Source organism: Marmota flaviventris, unplaced genomic scaffold (genome assembly GCF_047511675.1).
Source record: "Marmota flaviventris isolate mMarFla1 unplaced genomic scaffold, mMarFla1.hap1 Scaffold_428, whole genome shotgun sequence".
In the NCBI taxonomy this organism is placed as follows: Eukaryota; Metazoa; Chordata; class Mammalia; order Rodentia; family Sciuridae; genus Marmota; species Marmota flaviventris.
Window position 1 is genome coordinate 9,238 of NW_027288258.1, and position 21,432 is coordinate 30,669.

The following is a 21,432-nucleotide window of genomic DNA, read 5'->3' on the forward strand; positions in this document are numbered from 1 at the left end:
TCTATATATGTCGGTTAAGTCTAGGTTATTGATTGTGTTATTGAGTTCTATAGTTTCTTTATTCAGCTTTTGTCTGATGGATCTGTCCAATGGAGAGAGCGGTGTGTTGAAGTCACCCATAATTATTGTGTTGTGGTCTATTTTGCTCTTGAACTTGAGGAGAGTTTGTTTTATGAACGTTGCAGCACCATTGTTTGGTGCATACATATTGATAATTGTTATGTCTTGTTGGTGGATGGTTCCTTTTAACAGTATATAGTGTCCTTCTTTATCCCTTTTGATTAACTTGGGTTTGAAGTTGATTTTATTCAATATGAGTATGGCCATTCCTGCTTGCTTCCAAGGACCATGCGAGTGGTTTGATTTTTCCCAATTTTTCACTTTCAACCTGTGTATGTCTTTTCCTATCATATGAGTCTCCTGAAGGCAGCATATTGTTGGATTTGTTTTTTTAATCCAGGTTACTAGCCTTTGTCTCTTGATTGGTGAATTTAAGCCATTAAGGTTTAAGGTTACTATTGATATATTGTTTGTACTTCCAGTCATGCTTATGTATTTATTTATTTTAATATGGCTCGTTTTTCCTTTTTGGTTATTTTTTTTTCTTCCCTTTACTGAGTTACCTCCCACTGTTAGTTTTGGGTGCTGTTTTTCAATTCCTCTTCTTGTAGTGTTTTGCTCAAAATGCCTTGCAGTGCTGGTTTTCTGGCTGCGAATTCTTTTAACTTTTGTTTATCATGAAATATTTTAATTTCATTGTCAAATCTGAAGCTTAATTTTGCTGGATACAGTATTCTTGGTTGGAATCCATTATTTTTCAGCATTTGAAATACATTGTTCCAGGATCTTCTTGCTTTCAATGTCTGTGATGAAAAATCAGCCATTAACCTAATTAGTTTACCCCTGAATGTAATTTGCCTTCTTTCTCTCGTAGCTTTTAACATTCTCTCCTTGTTCTGTCTGTTGGATATCTTCATAATTATGTGTCTTGGAGTTGGTCTATTACGGTTTTGTATGTTTGGGGTCCTGTAGGCTTCCAGGATTTGGCAATCCAATCCATCTTTCATATCTGGGAAGTTTTCTAGGATTATTTCATTCAGTAGATTGTTCATTCCTTTGGTTTGAACCTCTATACCTTCTTCTATCCCGATGACTCTCAAGTTTGGTTTTTTTATGACATCCCATATCTCTTGGATAGATTGCTGGTGATTTCTTAGCATCCTTTCTGTGTTGACTATATTCTTTTCAAGTTGATAAACTTTGTCTTCATTATCTGATGTTCTGACTTCTATTTGATCTAGTCTATTTGTAATATTCTCATTTGAGTTTTTAATTTGGTTTATGGTTTTCTGCATTTCTAGGATTACTGTTTGATTTTTTTTTAAATCTCTATCTCCTGGTAGAGCTCGTTTTTTGCCATTTGAATTTGCCTATTTAATTCATTTCCAAAGTATACTTTCATTGTTTGGACTTGCTGTCTAATGTCTTCTCTAAGATTCCGTTCCATCTGAGTTAGGTATGCCTTGAGTTCTTTCTCTGTCCATTTTTCTGATGCCTCTAGGTTCTCCTGTGAATTTAAGTTGTCCTGCATTGTTTGTAATCCTTTTTTCCCTTGTTTTTTCATGGTGCTCACGTTACTTTCCAACTCTGTTTGACTACTCTGTTTCTGTTTTCTTCTTTAAATTTGTTTTGGTTTTTATAGTTCCAATATCTCTCCTTTGTGTTGGGAGACAATGTTTAGAAATGTTGGATTTAATTGTGATTTAAGGTAAATTCATTAGTTTCATTAAAGGCCTACAGAATTTGATGGCATGTATAGAATTGAGGTTTGAACTTAGGATTTTATGTTGAGGTCGGGCGATTTGATGGTATGGAGGTTAGTATATGTTAGCTTCTTTGGGGTGTTGCTCAAATGCAGGCGGATATTAACAAGAGAAAAGACAGGAGTACTTGGGAGTAGTTAAGGGCTTAGGCGGACTATGGACCGATTTGTAGTATTCATCTATTTGCATTTAGTAAGTTGTACGTAATCTGGGTGGTCATGCTTAAGAGGAAAGATGGGGAAAAGGTAAGGAAGCAATCCAAGAAAGAGAGAGGTAGAGAGGAAAGAAAGAGAAAAGAATAGAAAAGAAAAAGAAATGATAATAAAAAATAATAATAAAATGCAGTAAAATACAAATTACATTTAAAAAATAATAATATAATTATAGAAAAGAAAAAAAATTAAAATTTAAAAATTTTTAAAAAATTTAAAAAAAAAAGAAAGAAAAATGGGACACTGTTAGACTTCTATTTTCTTCGCTTCCAGTAGGTGGTGCTGTGTCTTCTGGGCCAAGATTTTGCCCTCTGGCTGTAGGAAACAATCCATGTGAGGCCACAACCTCCTCCCCCCCCTGGTGTCTCTCAAATCCTGTTAGCTTAGGTTTATTACTGGTTTCTAGTCTCCTGACTTCTCCTGTCAGCCAGGCCTTTCCCGGTGTGATACCTCTCAGCAGTTCAAACTACACTCTGTGCCTGCAGTTTCCTGGACATGGAGCGCAGATTTTGGGAACTGGCACCTTATTGTTTTGATTCCCTCCACTAGCCCCTCCTCCAAGACCTGGCGCTACAGGTTTTGTTTTCGCCGCTGTTGGGGGCGGGAGTTGGAGGTCAGGTGCCTTTACCTTTCCCCACAGGTCTATTCACGTTCACTCTGTTAATCACACCCCCAGAAAGCCGGGGAGAGATTTTATGTGATTTCCCCACTGTATGGGAGATGGTCTAAATGACACAGACCTGTTCTATCGCTAAATGAGCTGCAATCTGTCGAAAACTGGCGATGGTGACGTCAGCTCTCCAAGATGGTGGCCGCTGGCTTCCTAGGTGGGCTGCCCAGTGTGGAGGATAGAACTGAACCGCTTCCTTCCCCCGTCTCAAACCCAGAACTCAGCCCGGAGCACAGTGAGGGCACAGCTGGCAGGAGCCCACAGAATCTGCAGCACCATTTCTCTGCATTGCTAGCTTGCCATTTCTAGGGACGCCGTTTCCCAGCACGCCACAGTCTCTAGCAGCGGGGTGGGCCACTGAATAAACAGCTTGAATCTCTGGGCGGACAGTTCACTCATGGTTGAGCCCCAGTAACTGATCCTTGGGCGATGGAAATCCTTCCTCTAGGTTTTGGTGCACCCCAATTTTGCTGGAAATTCCTAACAAGATAGCTTTTGGCCGTTCTAACTCGTCATTCACCAGCGCAGTGACGCGGTACACGGGGGTGATGCACTCCATTCGCCGCCATCTTCCACATTCTGATAAACAGTGGAAATTTAAATTTTGCCTTTCCTGTTATCCATTGTATTTCCCTCTCTTGCCATATTGTTCTGGCTAGAATTTCTAATTCTATATAGAATAGGAGTGGTAGGAGTGGATATCCTTAACTTATATTGGATTTTAAAGAAAATGTTTTTGGCTTTTCCCCATTCACTATAAGGCTTTGGGTTTGTCATATATAGTCTATAGGATGTTATGGTAAGTTCCTCCTACCCCTCATTCCTTTAGTGTTTTTATCATGAAAGAGAGTTGAACATTGTTGAAGATTTGTCTACATCTATGGAGATGATTTGTGATTTATATCCTTAATCCTATTTATGAAGTGAATTACATTTAATTGAATTGCAAATGTTAAACCATCCTTGTAACCTTGGGTTGAAATCAACTTGGTGAAGATATCTAATCTTCTCAATATATTGTTGAATATGATTTGCTAATATTTTATTGCAGATTTTTAAATATAATTTAATCAGTGATTTTGGTCTATGAGTTTTCTTTCTTTGGTATGTCCTTACCTGGTTCTGGTATTAGAATGATACTAGCTACATAGAATAAATTTTATTTTTTTTATATTTTAAGGAATAACTTGAAGAGTGTTGGCATTCTTTTTTCTTTTTTCCTACTTTTTCTTGAATCACTTTTGTAATATAATCTTTCCTAGTAATTTAACAATTTTAACTAAATTTAAAACATATTAAAAATAAGTTTTCAATAACATCTTTTGTTCTATTTTCTACTATATCTGTAGTTGAAATTTCCTTTTTATTCATAGTATTATGTACTTGGGTCTTTTAACCTTTTTATTGTTCAGTTTTGTCAAATATATTTTTAGGAATTTATTTCAACCTTTCAGAAACGGGACTTCTGATTATTTTAAATATCTGTTATCTATGTTATCAATTGTTGCTCTTTATTATTTCATCTAATTTCTCTCGTTTTATTCTGTTATTCCTCTAATTTTTAAAAAATTAGATGTTTAACTCATTTACTATAAGACTTTTTACTTTTTTTAAATGAACATTTTTTAAAGCTATAAATATCTAAGTTCAGCATTAGCTGCAGCTGCAAGTTTGACATGTAGTTTATTGACATGTATTCACTACTACATATGAAAAGAAATTATGATTTCTTTTTGAATATGTGAGTAATTTGAAACTTTTTTAAAAGAACTTTACTAAAGTATCTTTGAAAGCAATATCTCATACTTGGTTTCCTCCACAATTACAGTAAATGTATGGTGCAAGCATCATGTCATCAACATCATGGTGAGGGGACTATGGCGGAGTCATAACATAGTGGAGAAATGGACCTAGGTGTGTATAGAAAGGGCCAAGGCAAGGACTGGCCTCACTTTATGACAACCATCCCTCCTGAGGCAGCATCAATCCATTCATGAATGGTGGACTCCCATGACTTTGTAGTTTGGATCTTGAATGACCACTGGGAGGTTCATGTATTCAACACTTGGTCTCCAGACTGTGGTGCTATTGGGAGGGGGTGAATCTTCCGAAGATGAGGCCTAATGGAAAAAACATGATTTGGGGCATGCACTTGAAGGAGTTATTGAGACCCTGGCCCCTCCCCCCACCCCTGCTCGCTCTCTCTCTCTCTCTCTCTCTCTCTCTCTCTCTCTCTCTCTCTCTCTCTGTTTCTTTGTCACCATGATGTTAACAGGCCTCCTCTAACATGCATTCCTACCATGATGCATTGTTGTGTCACAGACCCAAAGCAACATGGATTAAATCCTCTGAAATTGTGAGCCAAAACAAACTTTCCACCTTTCAAATTGTTTTTCTTGGGTATGTTGTCATAGCAATAGAAAACTGACTAACACACCTTCTACTAGGCTCTATCTCTTAAACAAAATGGGACTAAGCCTAATACCATCATACTGAGGATCAAGATGTCAGCATATGAACTTTTGAGGAAAAAAATCCATATCCAAACCACAGAAGAATTCTCCCCTAGAAGCAGCAGAGAGAACATGGCCCCACATGTCTACGCCTGAATTTCTACTTGTAGCCTCTAAATGTATAAAGGATAAATTGTCACTGTTTTTTTCCTTGTCTTTTATGGAACTGGGGATCAAACCCAGGGTTTTGAGAATATGAGGCAAGTGCTTTGCCACTGAGCTGTATCCCAGCCCAATTTCTACTGTTTTAAGCCACTCGTTTTGTGGTACTAAGCTACAGAAATCTAAGGAAAATAATATTTTTGATAAAATATTTTCAATATTTTCCATGCCTTTTAATCACGTCCTGCTATTTTTCTATCCTTACTTCCATTTTGGCCATTCATATTTGCTCAGAAAAAAAGGTTCATGTCATCAGTATATTATAGCTCAGTAAACAGGTATTGCAAAAGGTAGTCTCATTTAATCATCTCTGTATCTGTGGTCATATAGCATACTATTTCCTGTTTGTGTTTTTTTTTCATTTTAATGAGCTTAACAGGTTTTGTTCTTCACATTTTCAGAAAAAAAAAAAACAGAAGAATGTGGAACACTTGTATTTATTGTCATTCCAATTGTTAGACCATTTTCAAAATATTACTTTTAGTTCTTATCTTTGTCAACATCATCGTCTTTTCCCATTTTCTAGCTTCTTCAGAAAAATGCTTAGTTCTTTGCTTCCATTCTTACATGTAAAAACTTAAAAGATGCACATTTTAATTGAGACCATTCACCAGCAGGTCTCTCTCAAGTTAGGACCAGAAAAATCGATATAAGATGTTGTTATTTCTCTATACTCAGAATAACCATGTTTTTTTTTTTCAGGCAAATATGCATTAATGGGTAGGACCCCAGTGGGAACCCAGGATGCTATAGGATCCAAGAAAGATTCCCACAGTCCCTTCCTCACTCAGTTCTCTCAGCAGCTCCACTCTCCACTACTTCACATTTGATCCCTTACCTGTTGGTTACTTGGAGACAACTAGATTCTCAGAAGTCTTCACTCCTTTTTTGCTCTACTGAGCTTTGAAAATTACCTTTTCTGAGTGCATATTCTACCCGTCCCTGTCTCCTAAAGACCTAACTTTTGTGCCCTTTGAAATCCCTGTTTATTATCAATCAAATACTCTGAAATCTCTGTTTGCTTTTGAAACATACCCTTTACCTTTTTGTTCTGAGTCAACAGTCCACCTTTTCCCAGCTTCTGAAACCCTATCTCTTATCCCTTTGAAATCCATAGTCAATTATCAACCAAATATTCTATAATATCTATGTCTTCTGGGAACCTGTCCTTCACCTATTTGCTCTAACTTGGCCAAATTTCTACGCCTCCTCTGCTTCTGAAGCCCTATATCTTATGCCTTTTGAAATCATGGGCAACTATCAACCAAATACTCTTTAACATCAGCAATCTTCTAGGAACCTGTCCTTCAACTTTTTATTATAGGAAACATTTATCTTCCTTATGAAAATAATGCTCTCCTTGTAGTATTTTTTTTTCCAATTGTGGCCATTTTCTGTCTCATGAGTGGTGTTTGACAGTCCTTCTTTTTTATTGCTAACTTCATATAATTAGCCCATTGTCCTTCATGAAAGACTCAACCCAGTGTTGAATGTTACATTATGTCCACATATCACCCATTATCCATTCTTACTATAGAGATCAACCAACTTGATTCAGTTCTCTCATTCATTGACGATTCCACCTCCTTGATAGCTGAATTGTTATTCCTATTATTTACAACTAGAAACTGATCAAAGCAACTATCAGATGATGTTGAAAGATGGAGGAAAAAAAGATGATTTCCCAGAGATTAAGGACTTCAGTAGCTACCCAGTGTTAAGTTCTGTCTGTTCCCCCTTCTATATATCCAAGCCTGGATACAAGGACAATATATACCCAGAAATTTCAATGGGCACATACTTTAAAAATTTCTGAGCCTGGCGCAGTGGCACACGTCTGTCATCCCAGCAGCTCAGGAGGATGAGACAGGAGGATCGTGAATTCAAAGCCAGCCTCAGCAACAGCAAGGTACTAAGCAACTCAGTAAGACCCTGTCTCTTAATAAAATACAAAATGGAGCTGGAGATGTAGCTCAGTGATTGAGTGCCCTTGAGTTCAATCCCTAGTACAAAAAAAAAAATTTTTTTGTGAGACAGGTCTGCTCTCTCAACAAGTGGATGGCAGTAAAGAGATCTTGCAGAACAGAATCCTTTTTCACCCTTTCCCAATCTCTTCCAGGCAAATACTAAGGAAAAGCCACTTACCTCCTCCACAGTGGGTTCTGCAGAGACAGTGGGTTTCAGCCTACTTAACTGGAACTTCCCCATGAGCATAAGCAGAGGTGAAATCTATTCCCAGCCATATATATATATATATATATATATATATATATATATATATATATATATATATATATATATATATATATTAGTTATACGCGGACACAACATCTTTGTTTGTATGTGGTGCTGAAGATCGAACCCAGGCTGCACACATGGCAGGTGAGCGCGCTACTGCTTGAGCCAATACCCATCCCAATATTCTTTAATCCTTGCAATGACATCCATCAAATTTAGTCTATAGGGGACATACATGATCCTTCCCTTCTCAAGATTCTCAAGGTTAGGAGACTTCTACCCATTTTTGAGAGGAAACATTAAAATTAACATTTAAAATATAATCAGTCCTTATTTTCAGTGGTTCTCTAAGAGCCCAATGCTTTGTTCTCTTTCTTTTTTCCTCTGGAACTTTTTGCATCTGAGCACATCATTGAGTATTCCCTAATTTTTAAACTTTTGCTAACTATGAATTAATGTTTTGTCCATTTAATTACTGCAAGATTTTTTCTGCTCTTTGGAAATGTTTTCTTATTTATTTTATAAATCAAATAAATGTATGGTAAAAATCAGAAAAATATACAAATCCTATGTACACTGTCACACAAATATTCCCAAAAGGAACAGTACTAAGATCAAGGGAAAAGAAAAAATGCTAACATCCCAGAAGTGCTCTCATTTACCTGTTAAGTTACTGCATTATTCCTTGAAGGTGAACACCCACCTTCTAAAACCATCATTAGTTGCACCTTTTTTCGAATCATATAAGAAAACATGCAATAAGTGTCTGGCATGTTTCCACTGAATATTATATTTCTAAACTTGTGTATGTTTTTCAGAGAATTGTAATTCATGCTTCTTTATAGATAATTTGTTTCATAATGTGAAATATCACAATTTACTTATTTATTTGGATGTACATGGATATTGGTTTGTGCTATGGTTTGGGTAAGTGTCCTCCAAAAGACCCCTGTGTTGAAAGCTCCATCCCTACTCCTTAGTGCTCTTGGGAAGCAGACCACCTGTCGGGTCTAGATGGAGAAAGTTAAGTCATCAGGGCCATTCCATTGGGGAATATTAGGACCCTAGACTTTTCTTCTTTCTCTCTTTTTCCTTCCCAGATGCCTTGAAGGGAGGAGCTTTACTCCACTACACACTGCCCATCATGAAATAATGTTTCACTACAGCCCATAATCCACTGAGTCAAGTGACTGTGTCTGAAAACTCTGAAACAATGATCCAAAATGGACTTTTCCTTTCTTATGAATTTATTATCTCAGGTATTTTGTTATAATAATGGAAAGCCAAGTAACACAGGTTGTTTCCATTTGATGACTTTGTATGGTGCTACCCTTAAAGGCTTATAAATCTACTAAAGTTTTATTAAATATTCAACTGTTCAATTTCTGTGATGTAATTTTATTGAGTGATACATTATGGATAGAACTTTGTTGTAGTGGTGGTAGTGTTACTGTACTGGGGAATAACCACAGGGGAGTTCTACTACTGAACTATATCCCCAAGCCTCCTTTCCTTTTCTAAAACTTTTGACACAGGGTCTCTGTATGTAGCTGAGGCTGGCTAGAACTTGCTATCCTCTTACCTCAGCTTCCTAGGTCGTGAGATTACAAGTGCATGCCATCCTGACCAGCCTGAAAAAACTATTTTTTCATCTAGTGCAAACTGTGATCTGTTAAATTATTAAAAAGAAGTACCTATTTATATAGGACTTCTCCATTTATTCTATATCACATTTGAATATCCACATTGATTTCGAAACCAAAGAATTAAAATTTAAGTACAAGAATAAAATGATTTTTAATGTTTAATTGATCCTGAATTTAATTGTGGGTATTGGAAAATACACAATACAGAATAATTTCTGAAGATATTTGCAAGTCATGTTTTTTGCTTCCTGTTTTGCCATTTTCATGCAGGGTACCAAAGCTGCAAAAGCATTTTAATTTCTGATTTGTAATTTTAATTATTAAAGTAAAACTAATTTTTTTAAATTTTAAAGAATTCATGGCAACTGATCTAAGCATAGTTTATTTATTTTGTTAATGAAGTTTTATAATTAGTAGTAGGCATTATGTATGTTATTATTATTATGTATGTTAAGGTATAGCATTTGATTAGAGTTTACATGATTCTTTTATAGTTTGATTAGAATTCTACTCCTCATTTATATCCCAGACGAACTTGAGGGGAAAGTCTTTCATTTCCCTTTGGAATATCTGGTCAAATCTTTCATTCTGCTCCACAGTAAAATGATGTTTCCAATCTCCAATGGTACCTAATGGGATATGAACATGAATGTCACTTTGGTGAATAAAGAACACTTCATGCTAAAGACTGCCTCAACCATTTGAACCCATGTGTCCCATTGTCCCAGATGTGGAACCCCTGTCAAATTTAAATGGAGCAACCAATATACCTATTTTTTAACTTTCTAATAATATGTGAATATTATTGTGTTCACAGAATTTAAAAATTGGAAATTAATGGGTTAATCTCTTTTCAACCAAGCTAAATATTTGTTCAGATCCACAGGATTGGAGACCTCATCTTTTCTTACACAGGAATGATTGAATAAAGAATCTAGGAACAAAATAATGCAGTAAAGAGATTTAAAATTTACTTCTCCATATGTTAGCCTTTCCCACTCTGTGATCCTTAGGAATAAAAAAACTATAAAGATATGAATACATTAGAATTTAAAAAGTATTTTAATATATATACTCCTGTATATATACTAAGTGAACCTCATACTAAGTGCACCACATTTATCAACTGTAATATAATTCTTACTAAAACCCTCCAAGATAAGTATTTCTTTCTTTTTCAATTTGAAAAAAAAAAAAAAAAAACAAAACTCAAGTATTTTCAACCTATAAAATCAAAGTCATATAGAGCACCAGAGCTTCTCTTTCTGCATCTTTTTTTTTTATACAAGATTAAACCATCATTATGCCATTCTTTTTCGTGGGGGTGAGTACCGGAGATTGAACTCAGGGGTACTCGACCACTAAACCACTCCCCACCTCTATTTTGTTTTTTATTTAGAGCCAGGATCTCACTGAGTTGCTTAGCACCTTGTTTTTGCTGAGGCTGGCTTTGAACTTGCATTCCTCTGCCTCAGCCTCCTGAACCGCAGGGATTACATTATGCCATTCTTCTTAAGTGAAAAATAACTTGGCATTTCCAGCTATCAGGTTCACATGTATAGACATTATTATTGGCCTTTGGAAAAGATAACAAGCTCTTAGGGATATGAGAATTGCTTTTTATCTACTGTAGCTGAGGAATTAAAAGGGAGAATTTATAATAAATGTCATCAAAAAAAGGAATTTAAAAATATATCAATATCTAGGGCAATTTCCATAGGATGTTTATACAATTGTTCATAAATTAATATCCATCATCCTATTGGTAAATTATGAGCCAATTATGACATAAAATGTGAATAAAGTAGAAGTGAAATGTTTAGAATGTTTATACACTAAATGATTAAATTAAAAATTAACAATTTGAAGCCAGGTGTGGTGTTGTATGCTTGTAATCCCAGCAGCTCAGGAGGCTGAGCAGGAGGATGTTGAGTTCAAAGCCAGCCTCAGCAAGGGTGAGGCTCTAAGCATCTCAGTGTGAGACCCTGTCTCTAAATAAAATACCAAATAGCAGCTGGGGATGTGGTTTAGTGCTTGAGTGCCCCCGAGTTCAATCCTTGGTACTACTATACTACTAATAATAATAATAATAATACTTTGAATTTAAAGGGTATCAGTTACAAGGGAAATAATATTCATTCTTGACAACTACTTCAAGCATGTAATAAGATCACAGTAAAAACGATTTCAAGGATTTTTTGAAGTAACTGAATTCATAGCAGATAGCACTAATAAGATATCACTCTTTGTGATGACACATGGTAACACAGTAATCCAAACCTCCTCCCAGCACAGCAAAACACACATTAAGTTTACTCCTTAGATTATTCTAGAAGAACAAAGGGAAAATAAGGATTATTGTTCTTCTCATTTAATATACCTGACGAGGCTCATGTGACTTAGAAATAAGGCAATATTAATTAAGCAGTTTGTATACTAAAACACTTAGGTTTCTTGAAAACCTCTTCAGACCTACTCTCAATTAGATGCTTAATTTCTCTAGGTTCCAAATGTCACTGTTACTTGGAGAGACATAATGGAAGCACTTATTATTTCTCCTAGGTATCAAGGACTTGAATGACAGCTTACATCTTGCTACTAAGAACTACTGAATAGTACCTTTCCGCAGAAAATTTCCTTCGTTGTTTCTCACTCCCATTTCCTGTTTTACAATATCATCATAATTTGCTTGTGGATTAGTCTTCATGTTCTGAAATGAAGCCTGTTTCACAACAGTATCCACGACTTCTTCACTAAGTTCTTTCTCAAGAAATCTACAGATTTTCAACACTGCACTTCTGAGGTCCTGAAAGAGTCATGAGTATGCATGAGTTACAGCCAAACACACAACATTTTCATATTCTAGTGAAATTGATTGCTGGAATGCAAAGAAGTGTCATCATATGAACCATGCAGTTTGTTATGAAAAGAGAATGGGGAAACAAACTGACATGATTATCTCAATTGATGCACAAAAAACATTTAACAAAACCCAACATCTTTTTATGATGAAACTCTCAATAAATCTGCAATGGAAGGAATCTACGTCAACATGAAAAAGTCTTATATGGAACAGCTAACAGCAAACTCAACTAAGAGAGAAAGATTTTCATCTGAGATGTGGAGTAAGTTCAACTCCATTTTTCCACTTTAATTTATCATGATACTAGAAATACTAGCTGCAGCACCTAAGCAATAAAAACAAAAAAGGTACTGAAATAGAAAATAAAGCAAATGAAGTGGTCCCTGTTAGCGCATAAGATTATCTTTTACATTAAAAACCCCAAGTACACTCACACACACACACACACACACACCAAAACAAACAAAAAATAAAACAAAAAAGACATTAGAACAAAGAAATTTAAGTTGTAGAATAAGAAACCAAATATCTTAAAAGTTCTACTACCCAGAATACATAAAGAATTCTTACAAATCAACGAGAATAAAAAAATCAGTCCAATTAAAAATTGGCAAAGGATTTCTTCAAAGTAGATATACACATGTCCAATAAGTACATGAAAAGATGCTCAGTATCACTAATCATTAGGGAAATGCAAATCAACCACAGTAAGGTACCACTTCACACCCATTAGGAAGGCTATTATTATTTTAAAATTTTAAATATTTTATTTATTTTTATTTCAATATTTTTATTATTAAAAATAAACCACATCAGACAACAATAAGACCAATGAATCAGAAAAATTAAGATTTATGCATGTTGGTAGAAATGTAAAAATGCTGCAAATGCAATGGAAATAGTATGAACCTAAAAACAGCATTACAATATGACCCAACAAATCCACTTCTGTGTATGTACCCCAAATATTGAAAGTTAAAGTCTCAGAGAGAGATTTGTACACCATGTTCATACATCATTATTCACAATGCAGAATATAAAAGTGATCTATATGTATGTATATGTATGAGATACACAAATACAATGTAGTACATATGTACATTGGAATATTATTCAGCCTTAGAAGGAAGGCATTATGCTACAAATGCATGAACCCTGAAGACATTATGGTAAGTTAAGTTAAATGAGCCAGTCAAAAAGGACAAATACTGTATGATTCCACTGATATGATATACTAAGACTAATCAACTTCATAAACACAGAAAGTAGAATGTTTTTTTACAAGACCTACAGGGAGCTGAGACTGGAGAATGAGGGATTATAGCCTTGTGAATATAGAGTTTCAGTTTTGCAATATGAATTCATTTTAGAGTAGGAGAGTGGTGATGTTGGCACAAGAATATGAACATACTTCATGACACACAACTGTTCCCTTAAAAAATGGTTAAAGCAGGCTGGGAACGGTGGCTCATGCCTGTAATCCCAGGGACTCAGGAGGCAGAGGCAGAAGGATGGTGAGTTCAAAGCCAGCCTCAGCAATTTAGCAAGGGCTAAGCAACTCTGTGAGACCCTGTCTCTAAAAAAATACAAAATAGGGCTGGGGATGTGACTCAGTGGTTGCGTGTCCCTGAGTTCAATCCCTGGTATCCGCTTCAAAGTCGTTAAAGTGGCATATTTTATGTCATGGATATTTTATCACAAGTAAAAAATATACTTTATGTCATGGATATTTTATCACAAGTAAAAACTTCAGTGGGAGGATAAAACCTAAACAGAATTACTATAGGCAATAGTACTTTAACTGGAAAAACTGTATCTCAAAGAGGTTATAACAATTTTCATGAGAAAGGAACTTTTCTTTCAATTCAAGAAGCAAAGATTTCTTTTCTGGATAAAATTTTAAAAAATGAGCCCCCAACTAAAGAAACCTGAAACCCCTAACCCTATGAAATGTGAACTTCAAAGTGCTTGATACACTATGTGCTCACAAGAAATGGAGATGGGTTGGCAGGTTGGGGACAGAGGATACAGGGCCTTGCTAACTTCCTGAGTATGTTAGCTGTATTCTTGTAGGGGAAAAAATGTAGTGTGAGAGGATGAATAAAAATAACAGGTCCACAGAAAATGCTCAGGGGTTACTCCAGTTGAACTGGGCTAATTGGGCTGTGCAAAATAACCACACAAGGGACACAAATACCTTTTTCTTTGGGGTCGCTGTGATGGCTCCTCTGACCTTAAGGGTCCGCAGGAAGAGAGAGAGTGCACATGCCCTGACCCCTTTTATTGAGGAGAAGCTATTCAAATGAGGCAACGGGTCAGGTTTCAGGGGGCTGAGTCTATGTTCATGATGTCCACTGTCAGCAGGTTTACTGACACCTGGGTAGGCCACACCCAAGGGCAGAGTAAGAGAAGGGGACACACACAAGGCACTTCCATGGAAGATTCTATCCTAAACAGGGCAAGGGGTTATATTACAAAAGAACAGGTGAGCATAGCTTCACCCATGGGGCTGTAGCAAGACACACCCATGCACGAAACACCAACCCTTGAACCCAAGAAGGGTGGGGAAAGCTCTGCCACATTTCTGTGATTGAGTGCCTCAGCACCCAGCAGAGGAGTGTGACTCAGTCATGTGCAAGGTTGGTCTCCCACACCACAGTTATTAACTTATTTCTACACCAAACTTGGGTGCAGAAAAAAATAATAAAATTAGGATATAAATGAATACAAAGGGATAAGAAAATGTGAACAAGTTCTAGCATAAAAAAGACAATAAAATAGAACTATCGATGTTACAAATGTAGAAATTATCCGAAAGAATTTCAAAACAGCTATACTTGTCACATACAAGGAAATAAGAGATAAAATTAAAGTCTTTCCCTCAAAGCCAACTATTATTAACCAAAGTATCAGATAAACCCCCAGCTTGTTAATCGAAATGTAGACTTTAGTGAATAATTTTAATGGAAGATGAAACACAGATTGTTTTAGTCAGGTTTTTCGTTGCTGTGACCAAAAAAACCTGACAAGAATAAACGTAGAGGAGGCAAAGTTTTTTTGGTGGCTCGCGGTTTCAGAGGTCTCAGTCCATAGACAGCCGGCTCCATTCCACAGGGCCTGAAGTGAGTCAGAATATCACGGTGGAAGAATGTGGTGGAGAAAAGCAACTCAAGACATCACACCAGGAAGCAGAGAGAGCTCCAATCAGCTCATGACATTATACCACAAAGGGATATCCCTGATGACCTACCTCCTCCAGCTCTACCCTACCTACCTGCCTAAAATTACCACTTAGGATATTAATGCCCTGATTAGATCAGGCCTTTTATCATCCTATCATATATCATCCCTAAACTTTTCTTTCATAGTCTCACATATGATCTTTTGGGGGACAAGTCATAATTAAACCATAACATAGATTCAGAGATTATTTTCTAGGTCTTGCTACAGTCTTGTACTTTGGCCAGTTCTTCAGAACACCAGCCATTCCCTAATTCTACTACCAATTACTATCCAAAATTCTGAGCCATATTCCACAAAATGGTTTTTCATGTAACACAACGGGCAGCTCTCTTCTTTACCACTGTATTTGTGGGGTCTCCAAAGACAACTGCCCCACACCCTTCAGGTATATATGCATCTCTTTCCTAGAGGCATCAGCCAGTTCCAATATGTTGAAGGAAAAGATAACAGGATGGGAATGATTAAATCTCTCATATTAGACTCCCCCCAAAGGGGAGTATCATTTCTCTTAAGATAAAGTATTTCCAGAATTTTTACATTTTAAAATAAAATACATATATGAAAATGACACGCATTCCAGAATCCCCCAATAAACACCCTTTCCTCATTTTAAACCTTGTCCTTCCCCTAATGGTAACCTCCATCCTCATTATATGATAATGAATTATTGGTCTTCTAACTTGACTTTTTCCACCTAAATATGAATCTTTAAACATTATAGTTATAATTGCTTCTAGTTCAATTATATACCACTCGACTCTACTTGTGACAGGAAAGTAGAAAATAATCCTGCATAGTCATTAAGGTTCTAGGGCTACTACTACTAATTAAGTGAGAAATGTGAAAAATCCTCTGAGAGAAACTGCCCTGAGTTTATACATTTTGCTGGGTTTATCACTGGAGAAGCAGGCATGGGCAGTGTTTCGTAAAACTACCAAGACATTTCCAAGGGAAGCAACAGACAAAGGAAGACTCCAAAACGTATTCCAACTTTGATGAATACCTAATGTTTTTTTAAAAAAAATATTGTTTGAATGTTGATGGACCTTTATTTTATTCATTTATTTAAATACGTTGCTGAAAATAGAACCCAGTTCCTGACACATGCTAGGCAAGCACTCTACCAACTGAGCCACCACCCCAGCCCTGAATATCTAATTTTTGACAACATTGTGAGGTTTCTCTAGAAAGAGCTCTAAAGCGGAAAACTTGAGTTGACCAATGTCTATATTCCTTCTCTCCTTTACTTCCTTACTCCATCCTACCCCAATCAATTTTATCCACATTCATTCTTCTCATACATTCTTTTGTTCTTTTTGGTATTGGGAATTGAATCCAGGGCCCCTTAACCACTGAACCACATCCCTATCCCTTTTTATATTCTATTTTGAGATAGGGTCTCATTGAGTTGCTTAGAGCCTCACTAAATTGCTGAAGCTACTTTTGAACTCTCAACCCTCCTGCTTCAGCCTCCCAGGCTACTGCCATTATATTCTTTATAGTGATGATGTTCAAATTAATGGCATTAATATCTAAAGGCAGAAATCTTTTTGAGTTTGATTTGTATTTTTCATTTGTTTCTCACTCTATTCATTTGATTTCTTCTAAATCCCTTTAATCTTCACAGGTCAAAAACAATGTCATATTCAAGCTCCTCTGATCCCCCTCTAACCCAACCCTGCCTCAGAGTGCCCTAAACACCTTCACGAATGAGACCACTATCTGCACACCTGCACCAACTGGAAATAAAGGAAGCATCCTTGATACCTCTCTCTTTATCATTTGTACTTTGTACAATCCCTTTTCTTTTTACATCTTAACTGTGCCTCAAAACTCTGTATTCTCTTCATTCATAATGACATTACTCCAATCCAAGGAAGCACTGATGTTCAGTGGATTAACACACTGGTCTGTGTCTGGACTGGATTAGTTATACTCACTATTTTTTCTTTTTAATTCATGAATGGGAATAACATTCAAAAATATAAATCATATTCTATGGCTACCCCTCTTAATAATTCTTTTAGAGGCTCTTGACTACTTTTAACTTTAAAGAAATCACTCTCATTAACATAGTCCACAGATCTTATAAAATCTGGCTCCTACAAAACCCCTCTATATTAATATTTCATCTCTTCCACATTGTTCAAGTTCTTCCCTTAGGTCTTCAAAGGTCTCATGCATTTTCCTTTTTTCTTATAAGTCTCTCCCATTTCTTTTCTTTCTGTTCGCTCTTATTTATTTATTTCAGGAAAAAAAAAGACCTTCACTTTCAACTATACTAGATACTCTCAGTACATATGCACATTGACATTATAGTTAGACTTTTCCTTAATAATTTCACTTATTACTTTTGAACTACATATACTAGCTTGGTGAGTACCTGTTTTCCCTGATAGATTATGAGTTCTGTTTATAAAAAATTCAGTCATCTATTACTCATGATTCAGTGCCAGTCACAGAGCAATCATTCAGTGATTGTTGAAGTAACTGAATATATGATGTATTAATGAATCCACATACCAACCAGAGTCCACAGAACAATAAATTTCAACTATCTTGTGTTTGAATTACACAAAGTTTTCAGGCAGTTTTGAAACTTTCACCAGCATATAAGCATCCTATGACTTCACATGAAGATTCTCTTTAAAAAACAGGAAGAACATGCCTCACAGGCCTCACCCTCATCTATAGCAACAATTATCCTGTCTTTGAAGTGGCTTCTTCCCCCATTGTCATGGTGTTCCTTGATGAACTTTCTTAAGTACAAGTACCATGGAAAAAAGTTTGTTGTATGGTGTATCCTCAAAAAAAAAAAAAAAAAAAAAAAAAAAAAAAACCCACTAAACTAAAAACAGAACTACTCTATAATCCAACTGTTACATTCCTGGGTATATATCAAAAAGAAATAGAGTCACCATAGAAGAGACAACTCACATGTTCATGTTTATTGTATCACTATTCACAATAGATAAGGATTCAGCCTAGGTGTCTATCAAAGATGAACACATAAAGAAAACATGGTGCACACACACACACACACACACTGGACTATTATTCAGATATAAAAAAATGAAATCTTCCAGCAAAATTCATGAACTGAAGGAGATCATGTTAAATAAAATAAGCCAGACATACAAAGACAAGTAGTGCAAGAGGCACACGTGAGAACAACAACAAATATGGACTGAAACTAGAATCATGAATACTAGTGCCTGTGAAGGGTCCAGGGGGAAGGGTAAGTAAGAGTGGAAGAAGGGAGATTGTATATGATCAGTGCATGTTGCATGGTCATATAGAAATCAGATAACAAAACCCATTAATACGTAATTAATATTAATAAAAATGATTTACAAGATTGGTATCCTAGATATTTGAGGTTGCCTTTATTTCTACAGTTTTTAAATGATAACCATGGTGACTGTGTGTAGTGAGAAGACACCCTTGAGGAAAACCAGTAATAATTAATGGATAAGCAGGAAATTAGACCCCCCACTTACCCCCCAAAAGCCTACGAAATATGTATGAAAATGACTAGGAGAATGAGTTTTACTGAAACCAGGAGAAAAAAGGTTTAAAAATAGAATTTTAAAAAATACTTCTTATTTTACCTTTTTCATATCTTCATAGCTCATGAACAGAATATTGAAGTCATGTCTGTGTTCATACCAGCCTTTTATGTGATCAAACCAACGACTTCCCACCACTGTGCAAAAAATAATTAGTAAGAAGGTAAAGATGTTGCACTTATTGAATAGCAAAGTATTCTGTCTTTTCCTCCTTATGGTCACAAAAACAAAAATAAAGGCCCCAACCACTGAACATCTATATTACTGTTTTGAAATGATTACTGCTTAGGGGAACAATCATGGTTTTCATAGAGAAGTGATCATGAAAAGTGACTTTATGGATGTAGGAAGGCAGCAATGAAGAAATGAGAAAGCCCCTGGGTCTAAGTTTAAATCAGATTTCTTTAAAGCAATTTCCTCCACTTTCCTATATCCACCAGAAAACACACATGTCCATTTTTCTTCTCATTCTCTAAGATTTCTGGATAGCAAAGCTACCTGTTTACAATGAGACAAAACCTGAATGTAATCTTTAAATGAGTGAGATCCTGATACTTCTCACTACAAGTCCCTTGCAACCTTCAATCCTCATCAGTAGTGGAGTGATAAACTCCACCATGGCCCTAGAAGGCTTACCACAGGTCCAGGAGAGAGTACACAAACACCCTGATCATTAGTGATTCTGGAATGTATTGTTTTAATTATATTTGTAGCTAGTTTAAATTGATAGAATACGTGTAAGCCTCTTATGGACTGGTCAAAATATTTTCCAAACAACATGCCTTTGAAAACTTGACAAAACCCACATGGTCCTGGCAAGGAATGGAAACGCCACTGGGTGGCAGACTAAGTTGATATGTCATAGTAACTACTCAAGAGCATGCATTGTACAATTGCCCTTTTCCATCTCTCTACATATCTTTCCTAAGTTTCTTGATAAATAAACTCATAGTTACCTTGTCCATCTAGAAACATTTTTATATAATTCTCAAAAGTTTCAGAATTCTTTAATATAGCCACCCAATTTGAATAATGAAAAAAGGAAACCAAAACATCTTTAGGATTTCTGTAGATATAAAGAATCTGCAGGAAGAATTAGAAATAATATTAACAATTCCAGCATATTATTTCAAGTTTTTAACAGTTGCATCATATTCATTAGCTGAATGAATCATAATCATCTTAATCCATTCTTCTAGTCATGGAAAATTAGGTGTTCCCCCAATTTTTCTCTATTACAAAAAGTGTTGAAATAAATTCTTTTACTTATAGGACAGAAACTGTATAAAAAAATTAATATGAAAATACCACTAATGAAAAGTTGAACCAAAAAAAGGCCTTTCACAGAATACACAATAATTATTGTCAATAACCTATCAAAACAGGCTTAATCTCATTAGTGAGTATGGACATGTAGGTTAAGATCACTTTAGCATACCTCTTCATAAATAACACATTGAAAAAATTTAAAAGTCTGATATGTATCATTACTAGGAGGAAGTCAAAACATGTCCATTAGCAATTTAGCAGGAACTGATACACCTGCTTTCTTAAGAAAATATAGTCCCCATCCCATAGAACTGAAAATCCTTGTACTTTTGGCTTTGCAGTTCCCTTCTTGGATGTATATTATAGGAAAATTCCTGCATATGTGCCCAAAGGCCATTCTCAAGAACATTCATAGCAGCAAGTAGTGATATGCAAATGCTGGAATATTCTAATTTTTCTATGAAGAGAAAGTACAGATCTGATAGAACTACTTTCAGAAGTTATATTATGCAGCAGTGAAAATGGCATTTCAAATCAAGAACAAACAAGAGCATGTGGCAAAATCCCAGAGATTTAGAGAATAAGGAACAAAATGAAATTAAGTAAAATTGTAGGCCAAATGATTTAACATGATGGCCCATAATTTGTTTTCAAAGACCAACAGAAAAGGAACCTTTGTCCACTGATGATCATAATAGAAAAACTTCAATGGAAAAGTTCCAGTAAATCTGTAAGTATTTTGATTTAGCCACAATCATAGTAGAACACTTACAGAGAACTGTCTTTAACATAACAATAAAAGCAAAAATAAATTTATAAAATTGATTATTAAAATTTTATTTCATTTAGTTTTTAAAATTTGTATAAGTACCCAACACAGAAAGTTTATCTCCTTTTCTCATGTATGAAACATATTACATGTTTGAAAACTGATCATGCAATTGACAATTAACTTTTAAATAAAATCCAAAAATTAGAATATGTAAACATCATTGCCCATGATAGAAAACTATACAAACACTTTTAAACTAAAAAAGTCTCAAGAGAGCTGAAACCAATTATAAAAGTAAAACTGAAATAACAGAGTTTTAAACATTAACAAAATCATATCCATAGTTATACTAAAAGTGATATTCATTTTAAAATGTTAATATTGACAAATATAAACACTGGAAATAGGTAAACTGAACATTTAATTAAAGAAGATAGAAAGACATATACTAA

At 35.5% G+C, this 21,432-nt stretch overlaps 1 protein-coding gene across 1 annotated transcript; it reads right to left on the bottom strand.

Annotated features, from left to right (window-relative positions):
* Positions 1-9,633: 9,633 nt before the first annotated feature.
* On the bottom strand, positions 9,634-19,986 carry LOC139704170 (amine sulfotransferase-like). Its single transcript, XM_071607238.1, has 4 exons — positions 19,896-19,986; positions 18,982-19,076; positions 11,884-12,070; positions 9,634-9,893 (listed from the first exon to the last, which is right to left on the bottom strand). The coding sequence occupies exons 1-4, from the start codon at positions 19,912-19,914 to the stop codon at positions 9,772-9,774; spliced, it is 423 nt and encodes a 140-aa protein (XP_071463339.1). The 5' UTR covers positions 19,915-19,986; the 3' UTR covers positions 9,634-9,771.
* Positions 19,987-21,432: the final 1,446 nt, after the last annotated feature.

Excerpts from the sequence above, each read along its gene's own strand:
- LOC139704170 (XM_071607238.1), bottom strand. Across the intron at positions 12,071-18,981 it reads GCTATGAAGATATGAAAAAG|GACCTCAGAAGTGCAGTGTT; the intron begins GTAAAATAAGAA and ends TGACTCTTTCAG. Across the intron at positions 9,894-11,883 it reads AGGAAATTTTCTGCGGAAAG|GTACCATTGGAGATTGGAAA; the intron begins GTACTATTCAGT and ends ATATCCCATTAG.